The 22,595-nt window shown below is 38.9% G+C and overlaps 1 protein-coding gene across 8 annotated transcripts in view; it reads left to right on the top strand.

Annotated features, from left to right (window-relative positions):
* Positions 1–22,595, top strand: part of CASK (calcium/calmodulin dependent serine protein kinase) — a 414,851-nt gene that overhangs the window by 340,948 nt on the left and 51,308 nt on the right. For all 8 annotated transcript variants that reach the window (XM_061179474.1, XM_061179472.1, XM_061179470.1 and 5 more), the window contains exons 12-14: positions 6,891–6,968; positions 10,015–10,095; positions 15,572–15,760. In XM_061179474.1, coding sequence (XP_061035457.1) covers positions 6,891–6,968; positions 10,015–10,095; positions 15,572–15,760 — 348 coding nt within the window. The remainder of the gene's footprint in view (positions 1–6,890; positions 6,969–10,014; positions 10,096–15,571; positions 15,761–22,595) is intronic.

Raw genomic sequence — 22,595 nt, 5'->3', positions numbered from 1 at the left:
CTTTGCAGCTAAATATTTGACTCTTGAAAACTTTAATTCTTTTCCAGCAGGGAGCTTCTTTGGTATCTTTGATTTAGGTGGTAAGATGATGGTTGCTAATATACTTCTGTGTTCCCAGCAACTCTACAAACCCATTCATTATTTGGCTCATGTCTGTAGCCTAGTTGCAAAAGTTATAATCTTTCTCAACTAAGTACATTCTGGTCCTCAGATTTGGTTTTCTCTGTGCTAGAAAGTTAGTGGGACACATAACCCAGTGATAGTAATTTTATAGTTTCTCCACCAACCACTCCATTTTAAATGTTGATATCGCTAAGTGCTGCATATAAACTATGAGCAAAACAAAGATTTCTATTTGAGGATAAAAATCAGAAGAAAGTGAGGTACCATGGAGTATGGTAAAAAAAAAAAAAGAAACTTGATTTAGTGTTTTGAATGTAAATAAAAAATGACATTAACTTGTTAACTTATGCTTGAAAGTACAATCTCAGGAGAGTTCAGTTTAATATTACCACCAACTTTATTCTGCTTTATTTAAAACACCCCATCCCAAATATAGAATGTGGCCTTTTAACAGAACTGTGCTTTTCTACTCCTTAAGACAGAAAGATGAAGCATGTCCATGTAGCCGTGTGGGGTCGTATCTGACCCAGTGCCAGAGACTGGCAGTGGGCAGGCCTGTCTGTGAGTGAGACAGCGTGAAAGAGTCTGTTCCCCTTGCAGCTGTTCACATTTCCTCGTTTTGCCTTGGGCTCTGTGTGTGTGTGTGTGTGTGTGTTTTAATAAAAAGTGCTGAACTTGGGTAACTATAATTTCATTAGAAAGAGAAAACAAACAGTAATACAGTCATTCTTGTTTTCTCTCTAGGAATAATTTATTAACAGTCTTCCCTCCCTCTGCCTCACCCTCTACACCTCAGCTTTACAAATACACTTGAAATCTTCAGAAGGCAGGAAAGCAAACAACAAACGGAAATATATTTTGTCATTTCAGTTCGCCTTGAATTTGAGCTTCTAGAGCAAGTGTTGGCAACTACAGCTGTCAGGTCAAATCCAGCCAGCTACTTTCTTTTGTAAATAAAGTTTTATTGGAACCCAGCCATGCCCATTCATTTATGGACTACTAATGGCTGCCTTCACATACATAGCAAGGTTGAGTGGTTGTGACAGAGTCCATATGGCCCACAAAGCCTGAAATGTTTATCATCTGGCCAGGCAAGGATTAGGATTCTAACATTCTTTAATAGGGCAAGGCTTGTAGTTGATTGCCTCATGTCTTTCAAATCACATTTAGGGACTTCCCTCGTGGCGCAGTGGTTAAGAATCCGCCTGCGGATGCAGGGGACACGGGTTCGAGCCCTGGTCCGGGAAGATCCCACATGCCGCGGAGCAACTAAGCCCGTGCGCCACAACTACTGAGCCTGCTCTCTAGAGCCCACGAGCCACAATTACTGAGCCCACGTACCACGACTACTGTAGCCCGCGTGCCATGACTTCTGAAGACCGCGTGCCTAGAGCCCGTGCTCCGCAACAAGAGAAGCCACTGCAGTGAGAAGCCCGCACACTGCAACGGAGTAGCCCCCGCTCTCCACAACTAGAGAAAAGCCCATGCACAGCAATGAAGACCCAACACAGCCAAAAATAAATTAATTAATTAATTAATATTTTTTTAATCACATTTAGTTACTTTTTTCCCTACAGCCTATAAATGGCATTTTCTACAGTTCTTTTCCCGAATATTTGCTGAAGGTGTCTCCCTGGCATGAGACCATGTTACTGAATTCTAATACAAGCCAAGGCACTCTGGTATGAGAGAAAGGACAGCACGCATCAGGAAGCCAGTCTAGTCCCTGCTACTCTGGCTGCAGGACCCTGAGTGCATCCCTTCATGTCACTGGTCATCAGCTCTCTCCTTCTCAAAGTGGAGGAATTGAATCATGTTGATATCTAAGATCTCTTTTACCTTGAAAATTTTTTGACATCAGACTTGAAACATAGCAAAAAAAGAATTAAATGTGGTCAAACTGTACTTCTTAATTTTTTTTTTTTATAAAAGCCAACTTCTTAAATTTATTTATTTATTTATTTATTTATTTATTTATTTATTTATTTATTTTTGGCTGTGTTGGGTCTTCGTTTCTGTGCGAGGGCTCTCTCCAGTTGCGGCAAGCGGGGGCCACTCTTCATCACGGTGCGCGGGCCTCTCACTGTCGCGGCCTCGCCCACCGCGGAGCACAGGCTCCAGATGCGCAGGCTCAGTAGTTGCGGCTCACGGGCCCAATTGCTCCGCGGCATGTGGGATCCTCCCGGACCAGGGCTCGAACCCGCGACCCCTGCATCGGCAGGCAGACTCTCAACCACTGTGCCACCAGGGAAGCCTCCTGTATTTCTTAATTTTGAGGGAAAGTTTTTAACTGTGCAAGCAGGACAGAAGATACTGTGATACCTGGTTCCTAAAGAAACAAGGTAAAATAAGTATTCCTACTCTGTTTATTTTTATATTACTCTGATTTTTTAAAAAAATGTCTATTTACAGTTCCTGTGCACCAGTTAAATACTCATTTATTTTTTTAAGAAACATTTATTAAACATCTACTGTGTACTCAGCCTCATGCTACATGCTGTTACTGAATGTCAAAGGACTCAAGAGTCTGATCATGGAAAAGAGAAAGAACCACTTAAACAGCATGTTCTGTACTCGTGTCCCTCAGGCAGCCAGTGCCCTCTTGACTGTTAATGCCCGGGGTGTGGCAGGTATCCAGATGTTGTCTCTGTCCTGGGTTGCTCCTGCATCATCATGTATTCTGCAGCTGGCCTCAGCAGCACTCTCAGCTCCTGCCTTCAGCTGTGACCCCACGGCCACTCCTGGGTCCCCTTGCTCTGTGCATACAACCCTCTTGGTCAGGGTTCCGCCGAGATGGCTCCAGCCAGATTACATTCTGAGGCAGCTCCTTGACTCATGGGAAACACACAGTCTTGCCATAAAATACACTCCAAGTGTGGGCTGCCCTGCTGTTGGCCTCCCACCCTGCCATCAACCAGGAAAGAGGCTCTTTTCACTTGAGACCCCAAACACCACATGTCAAGCCACTCCGAAGACTCTCACACAGCGCTCTTCTGGGTGCACCAAGATGGACCTTGTAAATTGCTGCAACTCAGGAAGCATCCCTGCAGAGCATGAGATAGTGAGCTCTCCTTGCTGGCACCTCTAGTTTGTGTACATGGGTCTTTTGGAGCATCTACCATCCTTCACTTTGCATGAGGGAAGAAGCAACTCCCTTTCCTTTCCTCCCCAACAGGAAGGAGAAGGGAAAATCAAATGCTTCCTTGCCTCAGTCCTTTAGCTTCTACAGATTCCAAGCACCTGTCACTATAGGCAGAATGGGGTGCTAGGGTGAGCATGGAAGGACCATTTTAGCTACCTTTCAGCAAGCCCTGGAAGGATGGTCTGGCAGCTTCCTAGCAGACCACTTACTTCCTATTGGCCTTAGCTCTGGGCTTTAGCTGAAAGTCCAAGACAGCAGGCCAAGTCCCAAAGTCACATCATTGTAAGAATTCTTTGTATATGATAGAAGGGGGACGGGCAGTAAAGGGTGATAAAGGAAGAGAAACTGCAGCCTTCCTTTGTTCTCAAAACTCAACCACCTCTCACTTGCCTCCAGACCTTGGGAAAACTCCACCTGAGTTTGAACTTTGAGTCCTGAATAGCATCTCCTAGGCAGCATAGAATATGAAGATGACCCATAAGAATGAGAAGTTGAAAAGCTGCATACTCCTGACGACTGTTTTAAAACAATTTAACGTTACATTGCATTCAAACTTCTCTCTGTTGATGACTTTTTATTTACATACTTTGCCATATCTCTCAAACAGTTTGTATTTGTTATGGGTATCCCTAAAATATTTTGAATCCCTAAGGCGAAGATAGAGTCACAGAAATAGGGGGCAGGGGAATGAAGGTTGGCATGTCATGCATACACATCCAGATAGTCCCCAACTTGGGACTGCTCACTGAGATATTTCCTAGTTGATATTGCTGGGGACCAAAGTACTCTCAGGTCCTCAGGGGGATCAAGCTGGCATATGTTCCTGGGCCTTTGGTTGTACATGTCTTTGGAATTTGTGACTTCTTTGAGCATAGCAACTATCATCTTTTTCCTCTCCATAACCCCAGTGAATAGAACCCACTGCCTAGTACATGGTAGGACCTCAGTAAATATTAGATGGATAGATGGATCAACAAGGGGTCACTTCTTCCCACTGATGGTGAAAGTAAGCCCCTTCCCTGTCCCTTCCTGCCTCAGTTCTTAATTACTCTTTTGGTTAACAAGCAGGCAGTTGAAATTCACCATCTATTCTTAACCACATGGACACCATCCACTCCATCCAATGCCTGCCTTGACTGCTCCAGTCCTGCGCTTTCCTAGGAGTTGGAGGGGCAGAGCCCAGTGTCCCCACCTCAAGCAGAAGGTCCCTTCATTTAATTCCTTCCTACTGTATCTGCCTTTCATATTAAGCATCTCACCTCCCCCTCATCCCACCACTAGTTCCACTGAACTTTGGGTGAATGTGTGATTAATTGGATCAGGCAAAACCAAAGGAGCAGGGGGAAATTTGGTCTGAGCACTTTCCTTGGATCAGGGCCTTATCTGCATGCCACCTGTGAAGTTGTAAAGCTAGAACTTTGGTTCTCACTTTGCTACTCTCTGCCTTAGTTTCCTCATCTGTAAAGTGGGAGTAGTAGGGATATCAACATTACAAGGTTGTCTGAGGTTAAATGAGGGAATATATATTAAGAACTCTGACTAGTAACTAGCATCTACTAAGTGCTCAATAAAAGTAACAATTATCATTGTTGTTAGTATTTGTACTACTACAACTATTCTCAAAAGTTAGCACTGGGCATAAGATTTACAAATATCTAAGGAGTTTATTAAAGCACAGATTTCTGGATCCCCATTTCAAATTCTGATTCAGTAGATCTGCAGTGGGGCCCAGAAATCTGTACGTTTAAGTAACTACTCCAGCTGATTCTGCTACAAGTCCTCAAGAAACCACACTGATATAAGACCTAGGGAACCGTACTTGGCATCATAAGACCAAGCCAAAAATAAAAGGTCTCCAGTGATAGAGTGAGAGCAATTCTGGGAGCTTGGAATTTTTGTTGCTTTGTGAGTTAAAACTAATGTGCATTTATTAAATGTTTAAATAGAAACTAATCCTAATCATGGTTGAAAATTTTGAAAGTAGCATTAGTAATAGTCCTTGTTCAAGAAAAAGGCAAAACTTTTTGTGGTGAAATTAGGCATTATAAAGACATTATAAATGATAGTGCCGTAAACTTGTAAAGCCTTAAATTAAATTTGCTTTTTTTTTTCCCAAACAGCATTTAAGAGTTTTAAAAATCTTTTTAATTATCCATGTAGGTTTTTTATTTTGTTTGATTATTAATATTATGACATGTCAGGTGATGGCTATATCTTTTTTTTTTAAGGGTTAGGTATTTTAAATGTGTTTTTTTAACTTATGATTCCTTATTTTGGGGGGATTGGGTTTTTTTCCCCCTCCTACTTTTTATTGCATATGTACAATGTTTCATTTATCTCTGTAGACTAGTCTGGGAACCTACACTGCATATACCATTATTTCTATGGAAAAATATATTTGGTGGTTCCAAGTTTCAAAATTTACCATCTTTAGAGATGGAAGTCATTCAGAGGATGGAGACTGCCCATGTGTATTCTACAGGGATTTGAGCAAACTTTTATAAACAAGCCACATATCACTAGTTCCCTAAATGTTAATATAATATTTTAAATAGAGCGTATTTTACTAGCCTACTTATACTATTTACTTAACCTCTAATTTAGTAGTACTTTCTTAATGCCGCCATTTTAAAATGGTCACTGCTCTGTCTTCACATTGCTATCATTAGGCTTTATTTATTTATCTGTCTGTCTGCCTATCAATCATTAGGAATTTTTATGTATGGTGTGGCCCAAACATTTACAAGTCATAAAGCTTTATCCTGCATCAGTATAAACAAGTGTAACTGTAATCTGAAGAATATTATGGTATGTGACCTCTCCACTAGCACTGCTGTGCATAGTAAGGAAGGAAAAAAGAACAGAACCAAAACCAACCCCAAAAACCCCCCACTTATTTTAGAGAAGTTAGGAAATAGAAGTGGCCGTCTAGCCAAGACCATTTTAAACTTTTCACTTTTCAAAGCAGACTGCTGAATGAGACGTTTTGTCTGAAGTAAAAATTAATATTTTAATTGCACTTCTACACTACAGGGATTTTTCTCTAAAGAATTTTCTTCAGAAAGTTAAATTTTGGATCATTTAGATTTGCGGAGTTTTTAAAGTATAGATTCTTTACGGTTTCTTCCCATACTCTGTGAATTTACAAATTAAAAAGGAAAAAGGTTTATGTCCTTGATTTCTTGCGGAAGGATGCCAGCACTGATACTGTTAATGAACAGCCCTAGTAAAACAAGTATAAACCTTTTGCGAGAGCATTCCTTCCTAGAAGGAGTTGGGTTTGCCCTTTCCCAAGATTTAGATTTCTGTGAAAACTCCTTCAGACGTGTCTTGGCCAGAAAGCATTCTTTCATTTTAGTCTGTATTCATCTTATTAAATGTTGCTTCTATCAGAGGGAAAAAATGCTGTGATTACTGAAATATTGATGATTTTTAAAAAGATACGCGTAGCACTCATCCCAACAAGTTTCATTTGAATGAATAAGACATTAACAAGAAGATCCCACTAAAATCATCAGCCTGCCTTTTTAAGGGGAAAATATTGTTTAGTGAAATAATAAATATGAAGCTCTGAATTTTAGCAAAGAATTATGAATGTTGATTGGATTTTCTCCTTTGCTTTTAGCTATATGACAAAATTAACACAAAATCTTCACCGCAAATCAGGAATCCTCCAAGTGATGCAGTACAGAGAGCCAAAGAGGTAAGCGATATATATTTTGTAGATGTATTTGGGTGTCATATTTGGTATGAAAACGTTTCTGCTGCACAGTAAGAGGCAGTTTCCTTGAAGTCACAGTTAGACCATTATACTCAGATTTAGTATTTCTAAGTTTATCACTGAGAATTTACATACAGAAAAGAAAAAAAAAATCTCGGCAGCAACATTGCCTAGATTTCTAGTTCTGGTATGTAAACTTGAACATGTTAACATACCAATTTTACTTCTCTTTTTTAAAAAAAAGAAAAAGTTATTTTACCGCTCTTGGTGGAAATCGACATGCTATGAAAGTTTGAGTTGCTTTTTTAAGGTGGTAATTTTTTAAAGTTAATTGAATGTTTATAACAACTAAGTTCAGAGAGAAGTCATTTTTATAAATTACTGGTTAGTGTACATCTTTCACAAAATTTTAACTTTTTTTATTATAGAAACATCACACTTCAGAAAGTTTGGAAAGTAAAAAGTCATCTATAATCCCATCACCCTAACACATTAATTTTCATTTTTGCATATCTTTTTTTTTTTAAATAAATTTATTTATTTATTTTTAGCTGTGTTGGGTCTTCGTTTCTGTGCGAGGGCTTTCTCTAGTTGCGGCGAGCGGGGGCCACTCTTCATTGCGGTGCGCGGGCCTCTCACTATCGCGGCCTCTCTTGTTGCGGAGCACAGGCTCCAGACGCGCAGGCTCAGTAGTTGTGGCTCACGGGCCCAGTTGCTCCGCGGCATGCGGGATCTTCCCAGACCAGGGCTCGAACCTGTGTCCGCTGCATTGGCAGGCAGATTCTCAACCACTGCGCCACTAGGGAAGCCCCCTGCATATCCTTTTCTAATCACTATCCATTTGCATATAAATTTTTATGTAGTTACAATCAAAATATATCTTTCTTTTAACCTAACATAATATAATAAGCATTTTTCCATGTTTCTGCTAGGTCTTCGTAAATAAGTTCTAATGATGGCATAATTTTTCTCTGATGTTACTAAATTATAATGAATTATAAATGCCTCCACTGTTAGATACCTTTTGGGGTTTTTTTTTCACTTTTTGATGTCATAAAAGTCTTTATACAAATAAATATTTTCCTTCGAAAAAATATTTTTATTTATTTATTTATTTATTCATTTATTTATTTTTGGCTGTGTTGGGTCTTCGTTGCTGTGCGGGCTTTCTCTAGTTGCAGTGAGCGGGGGTTACTCTTTGTTGCAGTGCGCGGGCTTCTCATTGCAGTGGCTTCTCTTGTTGCAGAGCACGGGCTCTAGGCAGATGAGCTTCAGTAGTTGTGGCTTATGGGCTTCAGTAGTTGTGGCTCATGGGCTTCAGTAGTTGTGGCTCGCAGGCTCTAGAGTGCAGGCTCAGTAGTTGTAGCACACGGGCTTAGTTGCTCTGCGGCATGTGGGATCTTCCCGGCCCAGGGCTCGAACCTGTGTTCCCTGCATTGGCAGACGGATTCTTAACCACTGAGCCACCAGGGAAGCCCAGAAAAATATTTTATAAAGTGAAATTACTAAGTGAAAGAATGTGAAAGACATAATTCCTTCCCTATCAGATTTTAAACACAAGACCTGTACCGGAAAATATATATTCACTGAGAACCAAGTCCAAGGTTGTGGAAGCCGCTAGGCCTGCCCACCTGGTCAGGGCAGCAGTCAGGAGAGGTTCTGTCTGCATTAGGAGACCACACCTCAGTGTTTAAAATCATAGGCTGTGAGAGTAGCAGGGGACCAGAGAGAGTATATTGTTTCATCTTTTGTTTCACTGGTTTAGAAACTCAAAGCAGAAAATACACCAAAGGAGAATTGGCTTATCATCATTAAACAATATGAATTAACAGCATAACCAGCACTTGTTAAGAGTACATTTTTCTAATTGGGGTATAGTTGTTTTACAAGAGTACATTTAGATAAGAAGGCAACCTTATAGTTTTTGTTTGTTTGTTTGTTTGTTCTTCTCTGAGGAGGTGGTTGAGTAGCACTGGCTGAGATCTAAGCCTTAGGCTAAGTGACCTCAAAACATTCCTTCCTGCTCCAAAATTAAGATTCTCAAAGGCGAGTCAAGAGATTCCTACTCGGTACATGACTTGTGTGCCCCTGACATCCAATCCTGCTGAAGCAATCCTCGATTGGCTCAACTTTTAGGATTGAGTGCAATGTGTATAACCACTCAGAGTCCAACTATGTACACTTGGAACTGCAGTAGTATGTTTACTCTGAAAAGGAACAGAGGCCTTCCCCTGGGCTCATGTCACATAATCAAATTTTAAATGGGTAAACTCCATCCTAGTGGTAAGGGATAACTTTTGAAGAACAATTTCATTTGAAAACAACCATTTAAACCTATACAGAGAAAATGTTAACAACTAATTCGTGAAGAAAATGTGAGTGAAAAGAGAAAAGTGTTTGATTGTGTGTCTTATTTTTAAATTATTCTCTTGGATTCCCTGGCAATTAATTCTAGGAACCATTGCCGAGCAGTGGCTTTCTCTATGTGAGGAGATGAGTGTGGAGAATCACATTGATTCTCTCAGGCTACAAGGAAAAGTACTTAAGTGTTTTCTCTTCTTTAAATTGTTTTTATTTGAGCCTTTGGTCATTTTAATCTTTCTGAAAGGAATTGACAGTTTTGTTAATATAAAAGAAAGCTGTTACCAACTTTTATTACAGATTCATCTTGATGGTGAGTTTGAAAAAAGATTTGCAGAGATATTTTCCCATTAAGTTTAATTAAGTTACTTATACCTGTAATAAATATGTATTACAGACTTGTCATTTTGTTTTGTATTTTTCAATAATCTTTTGAGTTATAGTTGGGTAATGAAGGCAGAGACTATTACAGCAATTTGTTTTATTTTTTATTACCACCAATGTAGCTCTTTTATATATTAATAACCTTTGAATAAAATGATGAATTTTTTTCCAAAATAATTATTTTGCCTGCCATAAAAATCCATTCATAATTTTTAATTTAAAAGAATTCTATATTTTCTAAATCTAGCATCCTCATTATACTATTAAATATCTTATTTTTTAGGTATTGGAAGAAATTTCATGTTACCCTGAGAATAACGATGCAAAGGAACTAAAGCGTATTTTAACACAACCTCATTTCATGGTAAGTAACAATTAAACTTCCATAGAAATAAAACCTCACTTTCAAAAGAAGTTTTTACTAATCCTTATGAAATACAGCTATCTTCATCAAATGTGCTTTTAGCCGTATAATATCAGACAGTTAAGATTACAATACCAGATAATACCAGATACACTAAAATTTTTTGTTGTTGTTTACTTTGTGTCATAGTTGTAAAGATGCTGTTTGCCAGCCTCATGGAGTTGGAATAAGAATTAAGTAGATGATACATCTACTGTGCTTAGCACAGTGCCTGATGTATGCTTGATGCCTAATAAATGTTAGCTAATGAATATTATTAGTTACTCCATAGTATCTGTCATGTGTAGGGCACATAGTAAGTTCTCAGTAAAACATTGAGTAGATTAGGAACTTGCCTGTTTGCAGGTAGGTTAGCCCCGCCTCAACTGGCTGTTCTGTGCAGTGTGTTTTCTGTAGATAGAAGCCTGTATGTTTTGGACAGACATGTCTGTCTATAAACTGATAAGTAGCCTCAGCTCAATTCCAAGAATGATGTAGGACCATTTGAGACCAATAGATCTTTCAGATTTGAAGTAAGCTAAATAAAGAAATTAATATATACCCAAATAAAATCCTTTTTTTAAGGTTAAGGTTTTTTTCAAAACCATTAAAGCTCAGACAGCCCCATCTCTCACAACTTACCTACCTTCGAAGCCTTGGTTTATTTTGCTTTTCTGACATCAGAGAGAAATTAATATGTACACTGCTATTAGTAAACATTTTCAGAAATAATAAATAGTTCTTGTAATTTCTGAACACCCAGCTAGGTACTTAAAAGACATTTTCATTTACTCATCAAATATGTAAATGCCTACTATATGCCAGGCACTGTGCTGGGCACTAAGGATAGTGGTGAATAGGACAAACGAACTTCCATTCTAGGTGAGACGTGGATAGGTGAGCTAGAGACAGACAGTGAGCAAGTAAACAAACAATATAACTTCATATAGTGATAATAACTATGAAAAAAAAGGATAATGGGGCAGAGATGATAGTAAAGTGGAAGCTACTTCAGATGGTCAGGGGAAAGCCCCTCTGAGGAGCCAACATGTGGGCTGAGACTTGTTATATGAACGAACCAGCTTTCTGAATGTCCAAGCATGGGGAAGAGCAAATGCAAAGGCCCAGAGGCAGGAAAGAGTTTTGTAGGGTTAAAGTACAGAAGTAAGGCCATTGTGGCTGGGATATAGTAAACAAGGGAAAGGGTGGTACAAGAAGAGCTGGAGAGGGTGGCAGAGGCCAGACCACGTAGGGCCTTCCAGGCCATGGTAAGGAGTCTGGATTTTCTCCTGATTGCAGTAGGATGACACTGAGTGATTGCAAGCAGGAAAATATTGTTAGACCTGTGCTTTAGAGATTGCTGGGGCTGTTGTGTAGAGAATGGTCTATAGTGGGGTTAAGAGTTTAAAAAGGGAGACCAATTAGGAGGCTGTTGTGAGGTGGTAGTGGCTTGAAGAAGGACGGGGCTGGTGGAAAATGAGCAAATTGGGATTCTACTTTAGAGATGGTTGTGGACATGACAGGACTTGCTGATGGCTGGGATGTGAAGTGATGTGATTAACTCCATTTTACAGTTCAGAGAGGAAACCGCACCCTAGAAAGGCAAAGAGGCTTGCTTTAGGTCACCCACCTAGTAAGTGGCCTCACTGAGGTTCAAAACCCAGATCTTGCTGGCTCCAAAGCCTGTGCTCTTAAATGTGGGTTGACTTGTAATGAGTATCGATTTTCCTACAAACTTAATTTGAACTCATTGGTCATTCCCAAATAAGCATATGTTTGGATAATGTCCTATATGGCAAATATAATTCCAAGCTATATATACTGTGTTAAACTTTTAAATGCTGGAGGTTTCTATCTTATAAGCATTTTAAGATCATGTGGACACAGTGGGGGAAGGAGAGGGTGAGATGAATTGGGAGATCAAGATTGACATATATACACTACCATGCGTAAAATAGAAAGCTAGTGGGAACATGCTATAAAGCCCAGGAAGTTCAGCTCCGTGCTCTGTGACGACCTAGATGGGTGGGATTGGTGGGGAGGGAGGTCCAAGAGGGAGAGGATATAGGTATACATATAGCTGATTCACTTCATTGTACAGCAGAAACTAACACAACATTGGAAAGCAATTATACTCCAGTAAAAAATAAAAAATTTAAAAAGAAAGATCATGGTTTCAAAATCTGGCATTTTAAAAGAAATATTAATAGCTAAAGGAAAATATTTTAATGCTTATAATTTTTATTATACCAAGGTTTGGGAGTTATTCTTAGCATATTTATAATTTTATACTTATTTCTTCAATTATCTGACTTTTTCTTTGCTTTCTGATCATTAAAATGAGGATTTAATATTGGATTACCTTATACTTGAAAATACAGATACTTATAAATATTTACAGTAATTAAGAGTAAAAAAGTATAGATTTAAATTTTTTTTTAATCTGTACTCTAGAGGTCATGATAAAAAATATTATTACACTATCCTTCAGTTATTCCATTTGAAAGACTTATTTTTTAAAAAAGAACAGATCCTTTGCTTATTGCAATTGTAAAATATAAAACATTAAGGGTAAAGACAATATAAACAGAATAGAATGTCAGTGCTTTAATTTTTTCCTTTAAAATTTTCTCTTCTAGATCCTATTTTTTAAAAGCAAATTTGTATCCTACTTTCCCAAAAAACAAGATGGTTAAAAATCACCTTAGGTTGATATGAAAGCTTCATTATTAAGTGATTAATTTTATGGTTTGTAATTGTAATTCAGAAGCCAGAGGAACCACTTTCAAACCTAAAATTCATATTTTTTCCTATAAATTTTATTTTTTGGTTTTTGGTTTTTGGTTTTTTGGCTGCATTGGGTCTTCGTTGCTGCGCGCGGACTTTCTCTAGTTGCAGCCAGCGGGGGCTACTCTTCGTCGCGGTGCGCGGGCTTCTCATTGCGGTGGCTTCTCTTGTTAAAGAGCACGGGCTCTAGGCACATGGGCTTCAGTAGTTGCAGCACACAGACTCAGTAGTTGTGGGGTGCAGGCTCTAGAGCTCAGGCTCAGTAGTTGTGGTGCACGGGCTTAGTTGCTCCACGGCATGTGGGATCCTCCCGGACCAGGAATCAAACCCATGTCCCCTACATTGGCAGGTGGATTCTCAACCACTACGCCACCAGGGAAGTCCCTTTCCTATAAATTTTAAATGAATTTTTCCCACTTTGGTCTGAAGTTCTTAGTTGTCTTGTCCACGTCCTTTTTACATACATATGGAAGTGTTTCCTATTACATGATTCTTCTTATGTAATTAAAAATAATAGCTATTTCAGCTTAGTAACAATTGCTGAATCACACCTCATGACATACTTGAAGAAAAATATTCAAACTCTGATTTCCCTATTTTTTATTTGGCATACTCTCTTTTAATGGCTTCTTTTTTTTAACAATCTGTAAGTGACCCCTTTTTTTTTGTTTGCATATGCGTTGGATTAAGTTTCATTTTGTGGTAGCAGTCTTTTACAGTGGCAAATAGCGGTTAATATCAAGTATGACCTCATTTGGTGATATAATTTAAGGATTTTTCTCTTAAAGTTCAATTTTGGTATTATTTTTGTGATTGTGGGCTTATCCTTCCTTATAAATAATACATTAAATACAAGTGTTTGCTTATATAATTTTAAAGGATGGATAGAAATCATTTGCAAAAAGCAGTACAAACACTTTCTCCAACCCATGTAACTGGCATTATCCTAATGAAGCTTGGTTCTCTGTTTACCTGGGTATATATCCTCCAGTCATACAAAGCATGTTTTTTAAAAATTGTTTTAAAATTCACTGTTTATAGAAGACACATGTATAATTAATACAATGAACCTAATTTTAACAGATGAAGTTTTTCAGTTTGTCTATTATTGATTTTTACTTTCTGCCCTAAATCTTAGTCTCTTAAGTGGCTACAGTTAAATGGGAAAAAGAGGGATTTCCCCACATACCATAACCACCACCACTTTGGCCTGGGGTACTAGTGCAAGGTGTAGTCAGGGCACTGGTCAGGAAGCCAAGGTCCCCAGGACCATTGTGGAGCCCTGATTTCAAGCTGCGCTGCTTAGTGCCCCTCGGTGCCCCTCACCTAGACCCCAGTTTAGACCAGCCCTCTGAGATCTTGGAAATATCTGGCATTTCCATTACAAATTCAAAACATTGTAAAGCAATTAAACTCCAATAAAGATGTTTTAAAAAATGGGTATATTGCTCCAAGCACATGCTCTGTTGATGTCTAATCAACATCATCTTTATGATTTTACCACATTGTTACCTTATTTTTGCGTCGTATGCGTACCTTTAAAGTGAAAATAGCCAAGTCATGACTTTGGTAAATCTTTTAATTAAATAACTTAATTTGAGATGCTACAAGCTATACTTTTAAGGTGATTTTAATTACGTTTCATTATCTCTAGATATTTCATTACCAGACAGATCACAGATTAAAATAAAACTGAATTTATAGTTAGTACACAAGAAAATATAATGCATAAAGCACCAAACATACTGATACTCAGCTGTAAAATTCTCTTTGAAGAAGAAATGTTCAAATATTCATGCTTATTAAAAACTTTCTTATGATGGCAGAAAATGTACAGTAAGTGGAAGAATAGCCTTTTTTAGGGAAACAAGGGATATTTATTACCCAGTTTCACCAAGATGACATATGGAGATATCAATACAAAGAAATCACTTTTTCTTTGTTAATGGGCTTTGCAAAAAGAAGTCATAATAATAACTGTCAACTTACTTTTTATTTACGCAAGTGCTCCAAAAAGTAGAAATGAACAAAAACATTAAATAGGTTTAGATTTTGAGCTCCATATCATGTGATATTTTGGGAAATTACATTTCTTCAGGTACATTTGTGTGTTTTTATTTCTTTTACTAAGATGTATGTTATAAATTACCCTTTGTGTTATATAGCAGAGTTATTGTTAATACCATTGATGAAAGACATTTGCTCAATGCACCAATTATTGCACTGTTTCTTTTTAAATTTGTTTCCATTTTAAGCCCCAGCACAAATTTGCCAGCTCTATGTACAGATGAGTCTTTCTGCTAAATTATTTGAAATTGCATTATGTCAGCCTTCAATTGAACAAGTTAGTTGGGCACTTTTTCATAGCATCAGACAACACCTCTTACCCAGATAGTCAACAAACACATCCATTCATTGATTGCCTCACTCATTCTTTCATTTGTTCCTTCATTTTTAAAAATGCATCTATCATGATTATTTATCACAAAGAAATTATGGCATGGCTATATCTAGGTGTAATGTGCTTTGAGTTCTCTTTAGATGAGAGATACCTTTGAGAGGCAAAGAATAATTTTATATATGTTTATATAATAGACTTCTGCTGCAATAGTTCTATTATTAATATTTTATTTCCTTCGTAAAATATCAGGCCTTACTTCAGACTCACGATGTAGTGGCACATGAAGTTTACAGTGATGAAGCATTGAGGGTTACACCTCCTCCCACTTCTCCGTATTTAAATGGTGATTCTCCAGAAAGCGCAAATGGAGACATGGATATGGAGAACGTGACCAGAGTTCGCCTGGTCCAGTTCCAAAAGAACACAGATGAACCAATGGTAAGTAGGAAAAGAAAGTTTTCTGTATTCTCATAAAATCCCAGCATGAGTTAGAGCAGCTACCTTCCACCTATACTACTAGGAGGTGGGGAGGAAAGGAGGGCATGGATAGTTTTAAAGAAATCAGTTTCCAGATCCTAAATAGGCCACCACCATACCCCCCCCCCCACCTAAAATCGTTCTGCCTGACACCATGCCTAAGGTATGTTGGCTTTCCTTCCCACCTCTCCTTTCATAGTTGCTCTTCAACAACAACAAAAAAGGACAGACCTGATATATTAGTCTAGAGTGTAAAAACCTCTGGGGCAGCAAAGAAAGGTACAGTTTGAAATATTGGAATTGGTGTTGAAAAAGTGAACGTCTAAAATTCCTTTTACAAGTCTAGTGGTTTCCAGATCTTTTGCCTTCAACAAAATTAAAGGAAGACTAATTCGGAAGACATTCAAAGAATTGAGTGCCATTGCTAAAATAAAATTCCTTCCATTCATGTCTACCTATTTGATGTGAATTCGTTTTCTCAGTACTTAGGTGTAGCATTGGCATAGAATGATGCTGAACCCTGCCTCATCCTCATAGAATTTTCATAGGTTGGGAAGATCAAGGAAAGGCTCCTTGATGTTAACTGAACAGAGGGGGCAGGGAGAGTAGAGACCATCCAGGCAAACCAAGTAGCATATGCAGAAACCTGCTAGTGAAAAGGCTCTTAGCATAGTTTTTAAAATGGAAAGAAGGCACCACAGCTGGACTGTAGAAAACAAGGTGTACGGCAGGAACAGGACCTCACAAGTATTGATTCTGTTTTTTATCTTAAAAACAGTGGGAGGCTATTAAAGAGTTTTAAGCAGGGAGATAAGATCAGATTTTCATTTTAGAAATAATTACTCTGGAGAATGGATTAGAGGGGGACAAGAGTGGATATAGGGAGACCAGTTAAGAGACTGTTATTGCAGTAATACAGGGGAGAGGTGATGGAACTCTGAACTAGAGGGATGGATGTCAAATGGAAAGAAGTGAATAGATTTAACAAAAGACCTTGATAATGGATTGACATTGGGGACTGAGGGAGAAGCAAGTATCGAGGATGACCCTAAGCTTTAGGCTTTTCACAGCCAGATGGACAATGATGCTACCCACTGAGACAGGGAGTATTGGGAAAGTCCCAAGTTCTAGGAGAAATCATTTCTGTAGGGAAAAGGAAAACATTCAAACGTATGCATTCATATGTTTTCCTCAGAGCATAGAAAAGGGATATTGGGATATAGGAAAACAAATTACTTAAGAAAGTTGCCCAGTTGCTTTCCAAGTTATAGGAAGAGTTACAGAGCAGTGATCCTATGACTGCAATTTCCAGAAAGCCCTCAACTCTAGACATTCGGGTTGTAATTCTCATTTACTGTTCTTTGCCAGTTATACTATATTATCTCAGGACTTACAGCAGACAGGGGACATGCAAATCACCTCACCCATCTGGTGCTCTCCAAGCAACTCTTTGACTTAAAAGAGTGCGTGCAGTAGCAACTTTTGGGTACCTCGGGCAAATCACTTCATGTCAGTGGGCCTCATTTTGCTCATACTTTGCTTAGCAAGTATTACCAAAAGTGTGCTTGACTACACGATCCCCAAAATCCCACCCAACTCTGAAAGTCTAATATTCCCCTCATTCATTTTATATATTCATTCACTCATTGAGCAGATTTTTTTAAGTGCCTATACTATGTGCAGATCACTGTACGCCAATGAAGTAGTGGCAGATAAGACATGGCCCCTTCATGGAACTCAGTTTCCACAGGGCTACCTACTTTTTTTTCTTTTTTTCTTTTTTTTTTTTTGGAGTGGGGGCCACACTGCGGGGCATGCGGGATCTTAGTTCCCCGACCAGCGATCGAACCTGTGCCCCCTGCACTGGAGGTGTGGAGTCTTAACCATTGGACCGCCAGGGAAGTCCCAGGGCTACCTACATTAAACAAGTAAATATGCACTTTAGCACAGTTTGTTTAACGGGTACAGTTATGACAGAGCTATAGTGGAGAGAAGGCTGCGTCAGAGAAGCAGGAGAGGGGGTGATGTTCAGCCAATCAGAGCAGACAGGAAAGTGGAAGTGACCACAAGAAGGAGGCCCAGAAATGTCTTGTGATCGTCATATTCTAAAGCAACCCAATGACAGTTGCTTGATCTTCTGTATGGTTAACTACATAGAAACATAGACTGAGTAAAAGCGTAAAACTGCACCCCTGAGTTACATTTTTCAGAAAGTACAAAATGGCCTTGAATCTTCCCCTAAAAGTCTCCTTAAAGAAGCCCTCCTGTCTTCCATCTTCTGTGATCCTAGTGAAGGTGTGTATTTCTTCTTTTAATTGGTTGCCATAAAAACAAATTATTTTTATATGAAATATATTTTCAATAATATAGTTTTCTATTACATTTAATACAGCTTCATTTGCTTGCTTATTTGTCCTATTAAAAACATTATATTACCATGCAGGATATACCTGTATGATCTCTTTTGCTTTTTGGACCTTCTACAATGTATCCAACTATGTATGCTGGGTCCATCTCCCAAGGGTGTTATACTCCCGTTACACCCTTGTTTTCCCATTTTTAACATCTCACCTATAATTATTTCTCTATTGATTGGTACTCCCATAGTTGCAAGTGTTAAAGACCAAACTTAAAATAGCTTAGACAACAGGGGAGAGGCTTATGTAAACAAAGAAAGGCCAGGAGTTTACCCCAAGCTGGGGTAGGTTCAGCGGTAGCTGGGCCAAATCCTTTCCCTGGAATTTGGGAACTTATGAACAGAGAAAACATGAATCAATTCCTCTCTGCAGAGAAATGTTTGAAGTAGACAAAATAATAAATATTAACTCCAGTTGGTTTGAGGTGAACTTTCCCTAGCCATGAGAGACCCTGTCTATCTCGTTCACTACTGTGTCTAGCAGAGTGTCTGCCATGTAACAGGTTCACAGTAATATTGGTTGAATGAATACATTAATTTATTAATTTCAAGGATGGAACCCCCATCATACTATCATTTCCCTTCTGAAGCTAGATTTGACTTACACATTAATTTACAACATTTTTCCAGGAACACCTTCTCTTGGTAACCATAGATGCTGATTGAATGTACAAGTTGGAAATGATACTTGAACAATACAGTTGAATGTGGGACTAGAAACATTTGATAAAACAGTTTTTTAAATTGCTTGCCTACCACTTCTAAGAACCACAAAATAGGAACCATGCAAAGTTATATTTTATAGAATTGTACAAATTCAGACAGAGTCTAGATTATAACATCTCAAATATTTTCATGGAACTTTCTAACAGAATGTTATTTTCCAATGAAGAAGATAAGACAGAGTCCCGCTACCCCTAATCATCTCAAATTTAAGACCAGTTTTCACCAAGGGAGCTTGTTAAAAATACAGATCTGGGCTCTATTCCACACTTCCTGAATCTAAATCCAAAGAGTGAGTTTAAAACTCAATATTGGACTTCCCTTGTGGCACAGTGGTTAAGAATCTGCCTGCCAATGCAGGGGACATGGATTCAAGCCCTGGTCTGGGAAGAGCCTACATACCACAGAGCAACTAAGCCCATGCACCGCAACTACTGAGCCTGCGCTCTAGAGCCTGCGAGCCACAACTACTGAGCCCGCATACCACAACTACTGAAGCCCGCGTGCCTAGAGCCTGTGCTCCACAACAAGAGAAGCCACCTCAATGAGAAGCACGTGCACCACAACGAAGAGTAGCCCCGCTTGCAGCAACTAGAGAAAGCCCACGTGCAGCAACAAAGACCCAATGCAGCTAAAAATAAATAAATAAAATATAAAATAAATAAATAAAGTTAATATTATTTAAAAGGTCCAGGCTTCCCTGGTGGCGCAGTGGTTGAGAATTTGCCTGCCAATGCAGGGGACACGGGTTCGAGCCCTGGTCTGCGAAGATCCCACATGCCGCGGAGCAACTGGGCCCGTGAGCCACAACTACTGAGCCTGCGCTCTGCAACAAGAGAGGCCGCGATAGTGAGAGGCCCGTGCACTGCGATGAAGAGTGGCCCCCGCTTGCTGCAACTAGAGAGAGCCCTCGCACAGAAACGAAGACCCAACACAGCCAAAAAAAAAAAAAAGTCCCCATGTGACTCTTAGAATCAACCAAGTCTAGTACAAAAATATGTTTATGAAAGCTTCTCATATAATGGTGAATAATTGGAAAGTAAAAGTAATCTATTCCATAGAATAGTATTCTGGCATTAAGTATATAGAGTTTCCACTTCCAACCAAGGTGGAGTAACAGGAACAGATTTACCCTCTCACCTGAAACAACCAAAAAAAATTTTAAACACACAAAATGAAGTAACAGTTTTCAAGACACTGGACATCAGGCAGCAAAGGACAGTGATCCCTAAGAAACAGGAAGCAAATAAGGTGAGCACTATGGTTGCCCCACCTTACTGACATGAGAGAGTTTCCAAGTCACAGCACAGTGAGGGGGAACTGAGGCAGAGCAGGCAGACTCCCTGAAGAGACAGAGCTGAGGGCTTGGGAAGACCAAAGAACTAAAGTTCATAGGACAGAGTACTGAAGAGGAGAGAGCTGCACAGAGAGAGAACCCTAGAGATCTATAGAGGGTCCCCCTCAGGTATTCACCTGAATAATGATCAGCACATTTATGAAAGGAACCTACCCAGAGCCAAGGAAAGACCATCCAAAAGGATGAGAGGGAACAGTGCCCAACACTCACTGCCTGTTCCCACCACCCAGACTAGAAAAACCAATTCAAGGGGCATTGTATAGAGTGCTTAGGAAGGTCTTGCCTCAGTAATGAGGAATAAGTAGCCCTAGATAGAGAATTGCCCCAGACCTGCCTTAACAAATCATGAAAGCAAGACCCAAAGGATCAAACTATTTCCAAGTAACTGAACTACATCCCAGGACAAAGCTTAAGAATATTTACAGGAATAAAAAAAAAATCTAGCATGCAATAAGATAAAATTCACAATGTCTTCAATCTAATCAAACATTACTAAGCATGTAAAGAGGCAGGAAAATGTGACCTATAATGTGGAGAATAATCAATCAAAACTGACATGCAACTGACAAAGATATTAGAATTAGCAGAAAAATTGCACTATGGGATAAATGGCAGATTAGACATTTCAGAAGAATAGATTAGTGAACTCAAAGGACACAGCAATAGAAACTATCCAAAACAAAACACAGAAAGGAAAAGAATTTTAAAAAATGAAAAGAATATCACTGAGCTGTGGGACAACTTCAAGCAGCCTAATATTTGGTTAATTGGAGTCTATGAAGGAGAAGACAGTGAAGAAGAAACAGGAAATATATTTGAAGAAATAATGACTGAAAACATTCCAAACTTGATGAAAACTATAAATCCACAGATGCAAGAATCACAATGAACCCCAAGCACAAGAAACATGAGGAAAACAACACCAAGGTACATCATAATCAAACTGCTTAGAACCTGTAATAAATAGGTCTTAAAAACAGAGGTAAAAAAGAAATGTTGCATACAGGGGAACAAAGATAAGAATGATATCAGATTTCTTATGAGAAACAGTACAATTAAGAAGAACAATGACTTTAAAGTACTGAAAGGGGAAAAAAAAAACTCTCAGGTTAGAATTCTAAACCCAGCAAAGGTATCTATCAAAAAATAAAGGTAAAATAAAAACATTTTCAGACATACCAAAACTGAAATAATTCAGTAGACTTACAGTATAAGAAATGTTAAAGGACATCCTTATCATTTAAATCTCTCTAAAAGATAAATGGAAGTCTAAACAAAAATAATAGCAATGTGTTTGGGTTTTGTTTTTTTTTAACAATGGTTCAAGGGTGGGGTCTTTGACAAGATCAGGGTGTGAAGGGGGGGGCTGCACTCCCTTAATCTCCTCTCAGGTGGTCAGTCTCCTAATCTTTATTTTTTTTTAATTATTTATTTATTTATTTTTGGCTGTGTTGGGTCTTCGTTTCTGTGCGAGGGCTTTCTCCAGTTGCGGCGAACGGGGGCCACTCTTCATTGCGGTGCGCGAGCCTCTCACTGTCGCGGCCTCTCCCGTTGCGGAGCACGGGCTCCAGACGCGCAGGCTCAGTAGCTGTGGCTCACGGGCTTAGTTGCTCCGTGGCATGTGGGGTCCTCCCAGACCAGGGCTTGAACCCGTGTCCCCTGCATTGGCAGAAGGATTCTCAACCACTGGGCCACCAGGGAAGCCCTGTTTGGGGTTTTTTAACATGTAAAAGTAAAATGTATAACAGCACAAAGGTCAGGAGGAAGGAAGTGGAAGTATAATGTTATAAGGTTCTTATATTGTACATGACATGGTATAATATCACTTGAAGGTAGACTGATAAGTTAAAGATGTATGCTATAAACCCTAAAGCAACCACTAAAACAATACAACAATTATAGCTAATAAGAAAACAGGAGAGAAAATAGTATGAAAATAAATCCAAAAGAAGGCAGAAAAAGAGGAAAAAGGGAACATACGACAGATGGGACAAATAGAAATCAAATAGCAAGAAGATATATTTATACCTGACTGTATCAGTAATCATATTAAATGTAAATAGTCTAAATTCCCCAAATTAAAAAGCAGAGGTTGTCAGGTTAGGGTGTGAGGAGAAAGCAAAACCAAATTATATATTGCCTGCAAGAAATGCTTTATACATGAAGACAAATCTTTTCAAAGGAAAAGGATGGAAAAAGATATACTTTGATGATGACATTAATCAAAAGGAAGCCGGAGTGACTCTATTAATATCAAAGTATATTCTCAGACCACAGTGGAATTAAATTAGAAATGGATA

The sequence above is a fragment of the Eubalaena glacialis genome, chromosome X (assembly GCF_028564815.1).
Source record: "Eubalaena glacialis isolate mEubGla1 chromosome X, mEubGla1.1.hap2.+ XY, whole genome shotgun sequence".
NCBI classification, from domain to species: Eukaryota; Metazoa; Chordata; class Mammalia; order Artiodactyla; family Balaenidae; genus Eubalaena; species Eubalaena glacialis.
This window is presented reverse-complemented; position numbering and strand designations above follow the sequence as displayed.